Source organism: Aricia agestis, chromosome 22, assembly GCF_905147365.1.
Source record: "Aricia agestis chromosome 22, ilAriAges1.1, whole genome shotgun sequence".
NCBI lineage: Eukaryota > Metazoa > Arthropoda > Insecta > Lepidoptera > Lycaenidae > Aricia > Aricia agestis.
In genome coordinates this window covers 3,021,170-3,033,830 of record NC_056427.1, presented here as the reverse complement: position 1 = coordinate 3,033,830, position 12,661 = coordinate 3,021,170, and the positions used below count along the sequence as shown (strand labels likewise).

The 12,661-nt window shown below is 39.9% G+C and overlaps 1 protein-coding gene across 1 annotated transcript in view; it reads left to right on the top strand.

Annotated features, from left to right (window-relative positions):
* The window catches only part of LOC121738111 (nephrin-like), a 93,312-nt gene that overhangs the window by 41,879 nt on the left and 38,772 nt on the right, over positions 1 to 12,661 (top strand). Inside the window, exons 4-7 of the mRNA XM_042129949.1 lie at positions 2,926 to 3,036; positions 4,089 to 4,174; positions 5,867 to 5,980; positions 12,383 to 12,504. Coding sequence (XP_041985883.1) covers positions 2,926 to 3,036; positions 4,089 to 4,174; positions 5,867 to 5,980; positions 12,383 to 12,504 — 433 coding nt within the window. The remainder of the gene's footprint in view (positions 1 to 2,925; positions 3,037 to 4,088; positions 4,175 to 5,866; positions 5,981 to 12,382; positions 12,505 to 12,661) is intronic.

The following is a 12,661-nucleotide window of genomic DNA, read 5'->3' as shown; positions in this document are numbered from 1 at the left end:
GCCATTTTAAGTAGGAATTATTCTGTCCCCATAGAAGGAGAATATAATGTCTACATACAGGGACAGAAAAATGGTAAACACTGAGGTGAACTTAATTCTCCTGTACAAAATTCCAGCTAACTTTGGCCCTTGGGTAACATCAGTCGTTATACAATGCGAGATGTCACGGCAGTTTTCTGTCTATCATTTATGCTATAAATGTCGTAATTTGTGAAGCATTTCTCTCCATGTCAATTTAGGAGAGAAATGCTTCACAAATTACAATGTTTTTTTTTTTTATGAAATAATTGCGCAAACGAGCAAACGGGTTACCTGATGGAAAGCAACTTCCGTCGCCCATGGACACTCGCAGCATCAGAAGAGCTGCAAGTGCGTTGCCGGCCTTTTAAGAGGGAATAGGGTAATAGGGGAGGGTAGGGAAGGGAAAGGAAGGGAAGGAATGTACACGGACGAAGTATTTTCTATCGTATGCCAGAGGACGAATCTTTTCTTGACAAGTGACAATTAAACATTAACTTCTTAATTAAGGGTGCAGAAGCCAAACGAGCGTAATTTGTGAGTCGCAGAATTTCGGCTGGCAGATATTCTGCTGCATTCAGTTTCAAACAAAAGTCCCGTTTGATTCACACAAGCGTAATTTTGTGAGTCGTGATTTGTATAAAAATATATTTACGCGGCAGAAATTCTGCGACTCATGAGTCACAAAATTACGCTCGTTTGGCTTCACCCTGAGTGTCTAAACACACTAGACCGAAGTTACGCGGCGGAAATTCCGCATGATTACTCCCGCAATGTCATACAATATGCGGATGGAACGCGACGGAATAGTGTGTCATCGGTAATATAAATACGTTGCGGGCGTACTCATGCGGAATTTCCGCCGCGTAACTTCGGCCTAGTGTTAGACACTATCTAAACACACCATGCCGAAGTTACACGGCGGAAATTCCGCATGATTACGCCCGCATTTTTTTTTAATGAAATAAGGGGGCAAACGAGCAAACGGGTCACCTGATGGAAAGCAACTTCCGTCGCCCATGGACACTCGCAGCATCAGAAGAGCTGCAAGTGCGTTGCCGGCCTTTTAAGAGGGAATAGGTTAATAGAGGAGGGTAGGGAAGGGAAGGGAAGGGTATAGTTGAGGGTAGGGAAGGGAATAGGGTAGGGGTTAGGGGATTGGGCCTCCGGTAAACTCACTCACTCGGCGAAACACAGCGCAAGCGCTGTTTCACGCCGGTTTTCTGTGAGAACGTGGTATTTATCCGGTCGAGCCGGCCCATTCGTGCCGAAGCATGGCTCTCCCACGTATAAATGTCAAACGCATACAATATACGGACGGAACGCGACGGTTATTTAAAATACATTGCGGTAACTTCGCCCTAGTGTGTTTAGACACTAAGAAGATCGCTGGTCGCGCTCACCTTCCAACAGAATTTTAACGCAACGGAGAAAAGGAGGTGAAGTAAGTTATCTTCATACAAAGGCACCGCGCGCGGCTTGTATGTGTGTGCCATAGTATCAATGCGTCGCCACGTACGGCACACAGCAAAAGGGGTTTTAGAGGCTGGTACCGCCTTTGTATGAAGATAACTTACTTCCCCTCCTTTTACTATGACGGAGTTGCGGACATCAGCTAGTATTACTATTATTTCAACACTTTTCTTCAGGTTCGGGTTATACCGACCTTGAAAGTTTCACTTCAAAAATTCAAGAAAATGTCATATTTAATTACTTGAACTTATATAGGGTTGGAATTGAAGTTTAACGAATACCCTCGTATTTACATAACCTCCAGTTTCAAACGTTGAGTACAGTTCCGAGTGGTCCAAGTTTTGCCCACACGCCATGTGCCAACTTGAACAGAAACTTTGTGAAACTTTGTATCGCTGTAGCTCTAGTCTCTACCCAAGGACGTAAGGGTCATGGAATGTCTGATGGAATTTGTTTCGAGTACCTCGTTGAAAACTAAGTCTTGGGTTGAGTTTTGGGCCAATTTATCTATTTCCTTTTCTTTAACCGACTTCAAGGAGCTTAGGTATTCGTGTTGATGTTATACCAAAGGTTCAATCAAAGGTTGCATTTCGATTTCGGTTAGGACAATGCAGGCTGATCCCCTGATTGTCTAAGATGATCCATGCGTCGGAGGGGCGTGTAAAAAGTTTTGCGAAAGGTCTCTCGTCCGTCATGTCGTACCATTCTACTGGGCAACAAGACTAAAGGAGGAGAGAGAGAGAGAGAGAGAGAGAGAGAGTCAACTTGTATACGGCGCACACATTTGGTGACTTTAGCTATAACCGTCACCGAAACCGGTACTCCTGCGTAGCTGACCTGGTTTCAAAGACGGTTCATTGAAACCAGGTCAGCTACGCAGGAGTAATTTTATAGTGCCCAAGTGTGTGCGCAGTACACAAGAGCACTATCTATTCCTTTACTCTTATAAGTCGTAATCCAGTGGGACGGAGGACCGACACGATCGGCAAGAGATCAGGCGCAGGACCGACTTTTTACATGCCCATCCGACGCATGGATCATCTTACTTGTAAGACAATCAGGTGATCAGACTGCATTGTGCTAACCAAACTTGGAAATAACATTTTTCCAACGCGGGACTCGAACCCACGACCTCCGAGTCAAGAGCCGCGCTCTATACTAGTAGACCACGGAGGCGTTAACCGAATACTATAACCATAGTGTGGAGGGAATCCTACGGTTAGCACAACCCATCGCAGGCACTTCCTATTGGCTAAAACGCTATTATATCACAGATAAAATCGCATATTATGTAATATTTCGCCCCTACAATGCCATTATTATTTTTACATACATACCGACTCAGCTGTGCGGTAAATGAGCAAACGGGTTTGGATGGAAAGCCACCTCCTGCCATGGACAGTATCGCATCAGCTAATCTCGTATCTGTTGCAGGCTGGACTCCCGAGACGGCGTGACGTCACACTGGTCGGACCCTACCACGCTGGGACCACGAGCCTCCTTCAGGACCAACGCGCCAGCTGTGCTGGTCCTCACTAGATTAAGGTAACTTAAGAAGCTTCTTATTCAGCCTACTTATTATGCATTAAAAGTGTATAAGCGCAGCACCTATGTAGCATACTGTACTGTCTGGGACAAGTAACTTTTAAATGGCCGCTTGGTTACACGCACGACATTTTTTTAAATGAAATAAGGGGGCAAAGGAGCAAACGGGTCACCTGATGGAAATCAACTTCCGTCGCCCATGGACACTCGCAGCATCAGAAGTGCTGCAGGTGCGTTGCCGGCCTTTTAAGTGGGAATAGGGTAATAGGGGAGGGTAGGGATGGGAAGGGAAGGGAATAGGGGAGGGTAGGGAAGGGAATAGGGTAAGGGATTGGGCCTCCGGTAAGCTCACTTACTCGGCGAAACACAGCGCAAGCGCTGTTTCACGCCGGTTTTCAGTGAGAACGTGGTATTTCTCCGGTTGAGCCGGCCCATTCGTGCCGAAGCATGGCTTTCCCACGTATACCTTTTTGATAACATAGGCCTAGTCCAGAGAAATGAACTGTTCGACAGCACAAGTTCCATCACCATGTTTTCGTTCACCGTAAGAGCGTCCGTGTAAGATATATTCAAGTTCTTTAAGTCTAGATCTAAGAATATCTCATTGGTATAATCTACCACCTGGGATTGAACCTGCATCGTTGCGTGCCTACTGTCTAACCACTAGAACCCTCGATAGCTAGAAAGCTAGCTGTATAGGCATGTTTAATACAATATAGTAACTAAGATGTGGTCTCCTTGACTGTCCTGCTCTACTACAGAGCAGGAACAGGCACCTTGGTCGCTACGAATACTCATCCACAAAGGAAATTCGTGGCACCAACTCCAACCACATCGTTCAATTTATGAGCAGCATTGGGTTGGGGACGGTACTCTAATGCGAAGGAGTCACAATAGATCCTCAAGGGTCGCAGTGACATAAGGGCTACTTGACCTGCCTTCAGCAATAAAAAAAAGAAAAACTAAGCTGTGTCCTTAAAACTGCTCAACACGGAGAGGAGTACGCGGATGCGTATGTTGTAGGCAGAGCTATATAAATATATTTGTTCCAGGGCCGAAGACAGCGGACAGTATCGATGTAGAGTGGACTTCGTCAAGTCACCAACGAAGAACACAAGACTAAACTTAACAGTTCTCAGTAAGTACAACTTTACTTGAAAAATATCCACGGGTATGCAGATGATATAGTGCAAGGGTTTGTCCTTGTCTGATGCATTAGGAAACTTGCTTTACAGACAAGGAAATACATAATAATTTGTTGGACGACGCCTTTCATTTCAATTTTCATAAGGCGGTGACGCGGTAAAAATCATTATGTTAGCGTAAATGCATATCTTACAATTAATCTAAGATGTAACAAACCTATCTAAATATATATAACTAACAAAATAAATAGGAAAGTTCATTTCTTATTTGTATCGAATAGCCTCAGAAACAACTGAACTGACTTTGATTAAACTTAGACTCAAACATAAAGTTGAAGGCAGAGAAAGGCACAAGTTACTTATTAGCACGAGAAAATGTGCGGTTACTGCAGGTTTTTTTCTTAATGCGAAAAAAGAAAGAAAAAAAATGACCATGTTTTTGTTACAAATATCATAGCGCGATTCACATCGCAAATAACGCCATCTATTAAACATTTATGCGACTTAAACTGCACAGTGTCCGAATCTAAAATTTTAATAAGATCCTGTAGTGTATTTGAGTTGTTGTGAAAATAAACACCCTGCCGGGGGCAAGGAAAGTTTTAATGGAATTCGTTGTAATTTGTGGTCGAGCGTGCAACGTTTAATGTCGAAGTTTGTATCAAAATGAACCTTATTTTGTTGCCATAAGGGTCTTGGGTAAGGCAAAGTGAGCATAGCTGAATCTGGTCACTGTTAGTTCTTTCGGGAAGTTGTTAAGTAGGTATTTATTGTAGTTTGATGTTTATTGTTTCGGAATTCAATGTGAACTAAAGAAAATAGATTTTGAAAGTTGCGAATTTGGAAAGTTAGTGTGTACTTATACTGGATAAAAATAGTTTTATACATTAGTATTGTCTTTTCTATGTATTTCTATGTTGTTCATCTGTTCTATGTAAAGATCTGTGTATAGAATTTAGGATTGTGATTCGGGAATCTTTGATTTTTACGAATTAATGTACATTTATCCTGTCCCAGAAATTAATGTATCTCCATACAAAATTTTGCCAAAAAATTTTTTTCGGTTTAGCGATTTAAGTGTAAGGCAGTCACAGATAGATTAGAATAACATATTATAAATTAATAGTATTTATTGTACTAACCTAAAATACACATTTATTAACCACTAGACATTCCCCGCGGCTCCTCCTGTAGCCTTAGCATGGCCACCAGTAGAAATGCGAAAGTATAGACAAACTGTGGACATAAACTTAAGGTGCTGTTCCGATCTTTACCGCGGCTAATCGCGACCAACAAAAATTCAATTAAAATTCCACTTTATGACAGACTATAAGTATATGTCATAAAGTAGGATATTATTTGAATTTTGAGGACTAGAGTCTGTCATAAAGTGGCATTTTAATTGAATTTTTCGGAACGAAAAAAGATCGGAACTGCACCTTAAGTTTATGTCCACAGTTTGTCTATACTTTCGCATTTCTACTGGTGGCCATGCTAGGGCTACAGGAGTCCGCGTGAACCATACATTTCATCGCTAAGAGTACTACTCTAGGTCCGTACCAAAATGAAGGTTGGTCCAATAGTTCGTGAGATTACAGTGTTCAAACAAACTCTTCAGCTTTATAAAAATACTATAGATAAGATTTTTTTTGTGATCAGAAAATAAAATGTCCATCTACCCACAGTTCCACCTGATCGTCTCATGATCCTGAACCACGAAGGTGATGAGATCCGCAACGGAGTCCTGGGTCCGTATGATGAAGATACCGATGTCAACCTCACCTGTATAGCCATTGGAGGTAAAGTAGACTCTATTACTGCATAAGGTTTACTAGATGTTAAATCAGGATGGGCACATACGATTAATGTTCTAATTTCAATCTTACCTGTATCAATCAATCTGCCTTGGAGGCAATGTAGACCCTATTTCTGTAGGCTTAAGGTTGAAACAATCTTGAACCAGCACTTGGGATGAAGATGCTAACTGTACCTGTTGTGTGTCTTACAATGGGCATAAGGTTAAAAAAATTAGTAAAAAAGACGAAGAAGTAAGTAACAGTGTGATAGGCTTAGAATTGGAATGTTTTATATTACTAAAAGAATTACAAAAACTAAACGCTGGGCATGCTAAAGCAAACAAAAATTAGCGACCATAGACAAAAATGTTAAAATAAAATTAATATTACAATGTTTATACTTAATATAAAACATGTTACCCAGCACAATCAGGTCCATTTAAAAGGGCTTTTCGGGCAATATTACCTAAATTTTAAATGAAGCCCGCACCGACACTGCATAAAACACGAAATTGAACTGAACAAGCGTTAATTCACCCCACCTAATCAGAAGTCATTAATGTATAACACAAACAGGAGCGGTTCCATTATACATCCTTGCGGGACTCCCATTAAAAATTAAGCCGCGCGCAAACAAAAACGGCGCGTGGCAGTTGTGCTTTTAAAACAAAGGCATTTTGTGCGATAGGGGCATGTAATTAATTGTGTGAGAGGGAAACGGTGGGACGGAAATGAATTGAGTTGAATTTATGATCATTAACAACCGTTTGAGTTCGTTTGTGATGATTTTAATCGATTTTTGAAGCATATTCGCCACGGGAAACAAATATTTAAAGGAAACTTCTTTGGGCCTGTTGAAAGGGAAATTCTCGCATCATAGAAATGGGGGTCGAAATAATATTAATATTGCGTCACGCGCTGTTACAATTTTAGACAGACATTTTACTTTTGTGTACTCTGTACACAGTACACACTCTCTTTTATTTTAACACGCTTTGGCCCACCACACATTCTCCTGTGTTGCCAGGATCGACAGCATTATCCGACCACGAAAACCCTTTGTTTTCAGGGGGAATATTTGCTATTCTAAAGCCAAGCGTTGCATAAAAACTTCGTAGGAAAGTATAACGTCGCCTCGCAGAAAATTGACGTAAATGAACCGTTCTATAATGTTTATTGGCGAGTAAAGTTAGTGAAATTGTTAAGAAGTTTTATCACCTATAATCGGGATATTCATTTGCTCGTTTAAAAAGCATTTTGCGAAAAACCTGAGTATCTAGACTAGATCTTGTTCATGTGCTATATAAGGATAAAGTAATTGGAAAGAAATGTTAGAGCTGCGCAATCTAGTTGTTAAACTGTGGGCTAAATACCATCTTAAACGGCTTAGTATTTTTTGCGTGATCGATTATTGAGTAACATTTCTAGGATGTAAGTTTCGCCCTTATAAATATATGGTTTAATAGTTTTGATAAGTAACCTTTTTTGGAATTGTATAATAGCCATAAAGTTAATATGCCTAGCGGAATAGAGAAACAAAGGCCTGAGCAAGCGAGATATCACTATCAGTAACACTGCGTGGTAAAAAGAGACGTGTGATACATGACAGCAGAACTCTTTTTTTGACGTCCAGTCGGCACTTATCGACACGTTGACAATTTAATCTCTTAGAAAGATGCTTGTGTAAGTGTATACGTACACATATTTTTACACACAGATGTAAACCAATTTCGGTCTCGTTTGACAGCTCGAGATTGTTGCTCTATTCCACTAGGTATATTAACTTTATGATAATAGCCTTTTGATATCAATTTGATATCAGCTTAATTCTTGGCACTATTTGCTAAATACTATGACGCCCGCAACTCCGTTGCGCCAAAATTCGTTAATCGGGCGAGATTTTACGGGATAAAAATCGTAAAAAAAATCATTTCTTTAGGTTAACAAAGTTAACACTTTTAGAACGTCTACATGAGGCCTACCACCGGTTCCGGTAAAAGTATCTTATGTCCTTTCCCGTTACTTAAAGTATCTCCATACCAAATATCAGCAAAATCGGATCAGTGGTTTGTGCGTACAGAGGTAGCAGACGGACAGCTACACTTTCGCATTTATAAATTAGTAAGGATAGAACTATTTAAACTCGTAACAAAAGTATCCAGTATTGATGACTTGTCTGTCAAGCGAAATTTCCAACTTATTACTCGTAGATAACTAGCGACCGGCCCGGCGTCATACGGGTATAAAATATATAGCCACTGCAAAAATTATTAAAATCGATGGCCTTCACGTGGTCTACTTCTTTTCTGTGCCAAATAACATAAAAATTGCTCCAGTAGTTCGCGAGATAAGCCCTTTCAAATAACTTCCCCCGTTTTTTTTTCCAGAGAAGAATTTTTCAAATCGGACCAGTAGTTCCTGAGATTAGCGCGTTCAAGTTAGCCCATTCAAATAATTTTCCCCGTTTTTTCCACATTTTCCTCTATTTATTCGCTCCTATTAATCTGAACGATAAATGGGCTATCTAACACTGAAAGAATCATCAAAATCCATTGCGTAGTTTTAAAGATGAAAGGGAATAAAGGGACATGAGGGAAAAAAGCGACTTTGTTTTATAATATGCATATAGAAGACAATCAAAATATCTTTATTAGCAAGCAAGGTCACAATTCAGTTCAACCAACGACCAACACACAACGTACACTGCAATCGCCCACTACACTTGGAACACACACTTGCTTTACACACTTGGAAGTTGGAATACACTTACACTTCGGAAAATACACCTGAAATCGGAATACACTTCGTAACTGCTAGACGCAGGTGCACCGTACAAATATTAGCACGGAAACAAGCTTCCTATACGAATATCGGGGTATCAGAGAGTCAACAAGGTGATGGTTTATCGCCGAGTTTATACTCCGAATATATGGAAGCCTAGTTCCACTAACAATCGAACTCACCGACCCACTCAGAGGCAAATATTAATTACTTAACTGTAATTTGAACGTAGGAGAGCCATGCTTCGGCACGAATGGGCCGGCTCGACCGGAGAAATACCACGTTCTCACAGAAAACCGGCGTGAAACAGCGCTTGCGCTGTGCTTCGCCGAGTGAGTGAGTTTACCGGAGGCCCAATCCCCTACCCTATTCCCCTATTCCCTTCCCTTCCCATCCCTACCCTCCTCTATTACCCTATTCCCTCTTAAAAGGCCGCCAACGCACCTGCATCCCTTCTAATGCTGCGAGTGTCCATGGGCGACGGAAGTTGCTTTCGATTAGGTGATCCGTTTGTTCGTTTGCCCCCTTATTTCATAAAAAAAAAATTCAATGAAGATTTTAACATACGCCTCATACATTATCTGTCTAGCTTTAAGCTTAAAGTTGTGTCTGTCTGTCTGTTACCTCTTCACGCTCAAATCGTTTTTCTGAAATTTTGTATGGAGATACATTTAGTTCCGGGAAAGGACATAGGATACTTTTTATCACGGAAAAATGTACGGTTCCCGCGCGATGAAAGAATTTTGGCGTACCAGATTTGCGGGTGTAATCTAGTTTAATGATAAGTTAACTTTAATTTGACAGAAAATGTATAGACAAATTAAAGTTAACTTATCATTAAACTAGATAGTTTAATGATAAGTTAACTTTAATTTGACAGAAAATGTATAGACTACCTATTTAGATAACCGCAACTCAGAAATTCGATTATCGTGCGGGTACCGTACATTTTTCCGTTATTAAAAGTATCATACTTCCTTTCCCGAGACTCAAAATATCTCCATACTGAATTTCATCAAAATCAGTTCCTTGGTTTAAGGGTGAAGAGGTTACAGACAGACAGACACACTTTATATATATATATATATATATATATATATATATATATATATATATATATATATATATATATATATATATATATATATATATATAATTGGAATCTCGGAATCGGCTCCAACGATTTTCATGAAATTTAGTATATAGGGGGTTTTGGGGGCGATAAATCGATCTAGCTAGGAATCATTTTCAGAAAATGTCTTTTTATGCGTGTTTTGTATCGTGTATCGTTAATCGATAAACAGAAAAATATGACTCTTCCTGACATCTATTGGCGAATAATAATACTATTTTGTAAGCAACTAATTGTTTTAACGACCAGCAGATGGCGTTATTAAGTAACACGAAGTCAATGAGTGTTTGCTATACCGAGCAAAGCTCGGTCATCCAGGTACTAATATTAATATAGATTATTGTACATTTGAACGTCAATTTATTTAATTGCGTACCTTTATAAGCTTGTCACATAACACACGTATAATTTTTAAAGCGAAAATCAATACTAAACAATACCAGTTAAAAGGTGTATTAAAACGGGTATAGCAAACAAAAACTGTTTACCATTTTTTGTACGAATTTTATTAACTTCCAGCGTTGATATACTATATTTATGGACGTCTCACGACAGAAAACTCCATTGCAATTAATTTTGATGCAAAAGTAAATAAAGCTTAATGTCGCGGCTATAATTCTGGCAATTTAAATGTCTTGTTTTAATTGCTTAATGAAATACAACGCCATTATTTTGGTCGAGTATGAATTTTTGTTTACATTTAAGATCAAAATAATATGAATGGAAACAAAATGGAACTACTTACAAAGACTCGTAAAATCTCCGTTCTGTTGATATACAGGGTGCAATTAAACCTTCCTGCCAAATTTTGATATATTGGTCCTTGTTAAAAATAAAAATACACGTATTTTTTCTTTTATAATCACTCAGTACTAAAATGTTGAGAAATAGCTTCCGAAAGTTATCCTAAAAAATACTATAATTAATGGACACTTCGCGTCGCCCGCGCATTACGTGCCCCCGCGCGCGCGCCTCCCTCGCGTCACCCCTGCTCAAATCCGGCGCCGCGAGTGACCGTTCTGCAACGATTTTAAATGGAATAAAATATGTCATTAAAAAATAAAAACACCCAATTTTTTTTGTTAAATGGACTAGCCCTGGAAAAAAATTGGCAGGAAGGTTTAATTGCACCCTGTATATGACGAATTCCCGCAAATAATGTCTAAGTAAGTGTCGCCGTAAGGTCGTTTGCTCGGGGGACGGCATTAAATCGGATCAATAGTTTAACAACCACAATAAAAATAGGATATTATATAAAAATAGGATAGGATAGAAACAAGAACAAAAACATTACACACTTCACTTAATTTATTTTGGCTTGTAAGCCACAATTAATATAAAACTACGACTGCCAAAATCTTTAGCTCGGGCTGTATGTAACGGAATCTTTAGCACGATTTGTATGTAACGGAATCTTTAGTACGATCTCCAGTAGTCTAATTAATTCAAAACTTTGTATACGTCTTAAGAGCCAATGAGAATGCAATAATTTGTTAAATAAAAAAAAATATTGAAAAGCGTGTTTTTTTCGTTTTTCAAACTACTTATTACTTATTTACGTCCTTTAATGGTACGTCGATGGCGTGTATATTTTTTTGATATTTTAGCGCCGGGAGCTGCAGGTGGCGCGAGTATGCCGTGCCAATATTTACTCGGTCCTAACACAACGGATTTTCGTGTCATGACATAACACACTGATCCTTTTTGTCAATTGTATTTTTATGCCGTCTATAATCCGACACCTTGCTTATTATATTGCGACTTGCTAGCATGTTGAATCAAGAAATAAGTAATAGTGTTTTAAAAAGATAAACCGACTTCAAAATTGTACGTAATTAAGAATTAAAACTGTCTGTGTCTCATCTCCTATAAAAACTACTGAACCTATTTTGATGAAACTTACAGCGTTTCCTTAGTTGAACTATACCTAGTACAACAAAAAAGAATCACTCAAATCGGACTTGTAGTTCCAGAGATATGCGAACACAAACATAAAAACAATTCATACACCTTTGAAAGGCACATTTGTTCAGACGCTGATAAAGACTAACATATACGAAAACTGGGCAGTTCTGGAAATATTACATACATAGAAATTGCTAACCTCCTTTTTTGAAGTCAGTAAAAACAACCCCTCCTTCAAAATTTTAATAAATGCCAAGTATATTGAACAAAATATTGAACTGATAAATTCGCAAGAACTAAGCAACTTCAGATAAACCAATCTTTCAGGACGTTAGCGCATTGATGATGAACTGTTGCTACTTGTGCACTCTCGACCATAACACCCCAGTCCCCGCCAAACCGACGTCCTTTGTTTTCGCTGGGGATTCAAAAGGAATGAACGCGGTAAAGCCTTCACATGTGAAAAACAGATTGTATCTTTTTATGATCTATTGTCATTTAAATCAGACCAGTCAAAAAATCTTGGTAATATTATTGTTGTAGTTTGTCTCTCATGATTTGACCTGCTTCTCTCTCTACTTGTCCAGGTCGTCCTCCAGCGCGTGTGTCTTGGTGGAAGTCTCACGCGTTGCTGGCCAACTCCGAGACCAGAGCCAGCGTCAGCTTCCCGCTGCGCCGCGCCGACTACGGCACCAACGTCACGTGCCAGGTGAGTCCCGTGCCAGGTGTGACGTCACGCGCTGCTGGCCAACTCCGAGACCAGAGCCAGCGTAAGCTTCCCGCTGCGCCGCGCCGACTACGGCACCAACGTCACGTGCCAGGTGAGTCCCGTGCCAGGTGTGACGTCACGCGCTGCTGGCCAACTC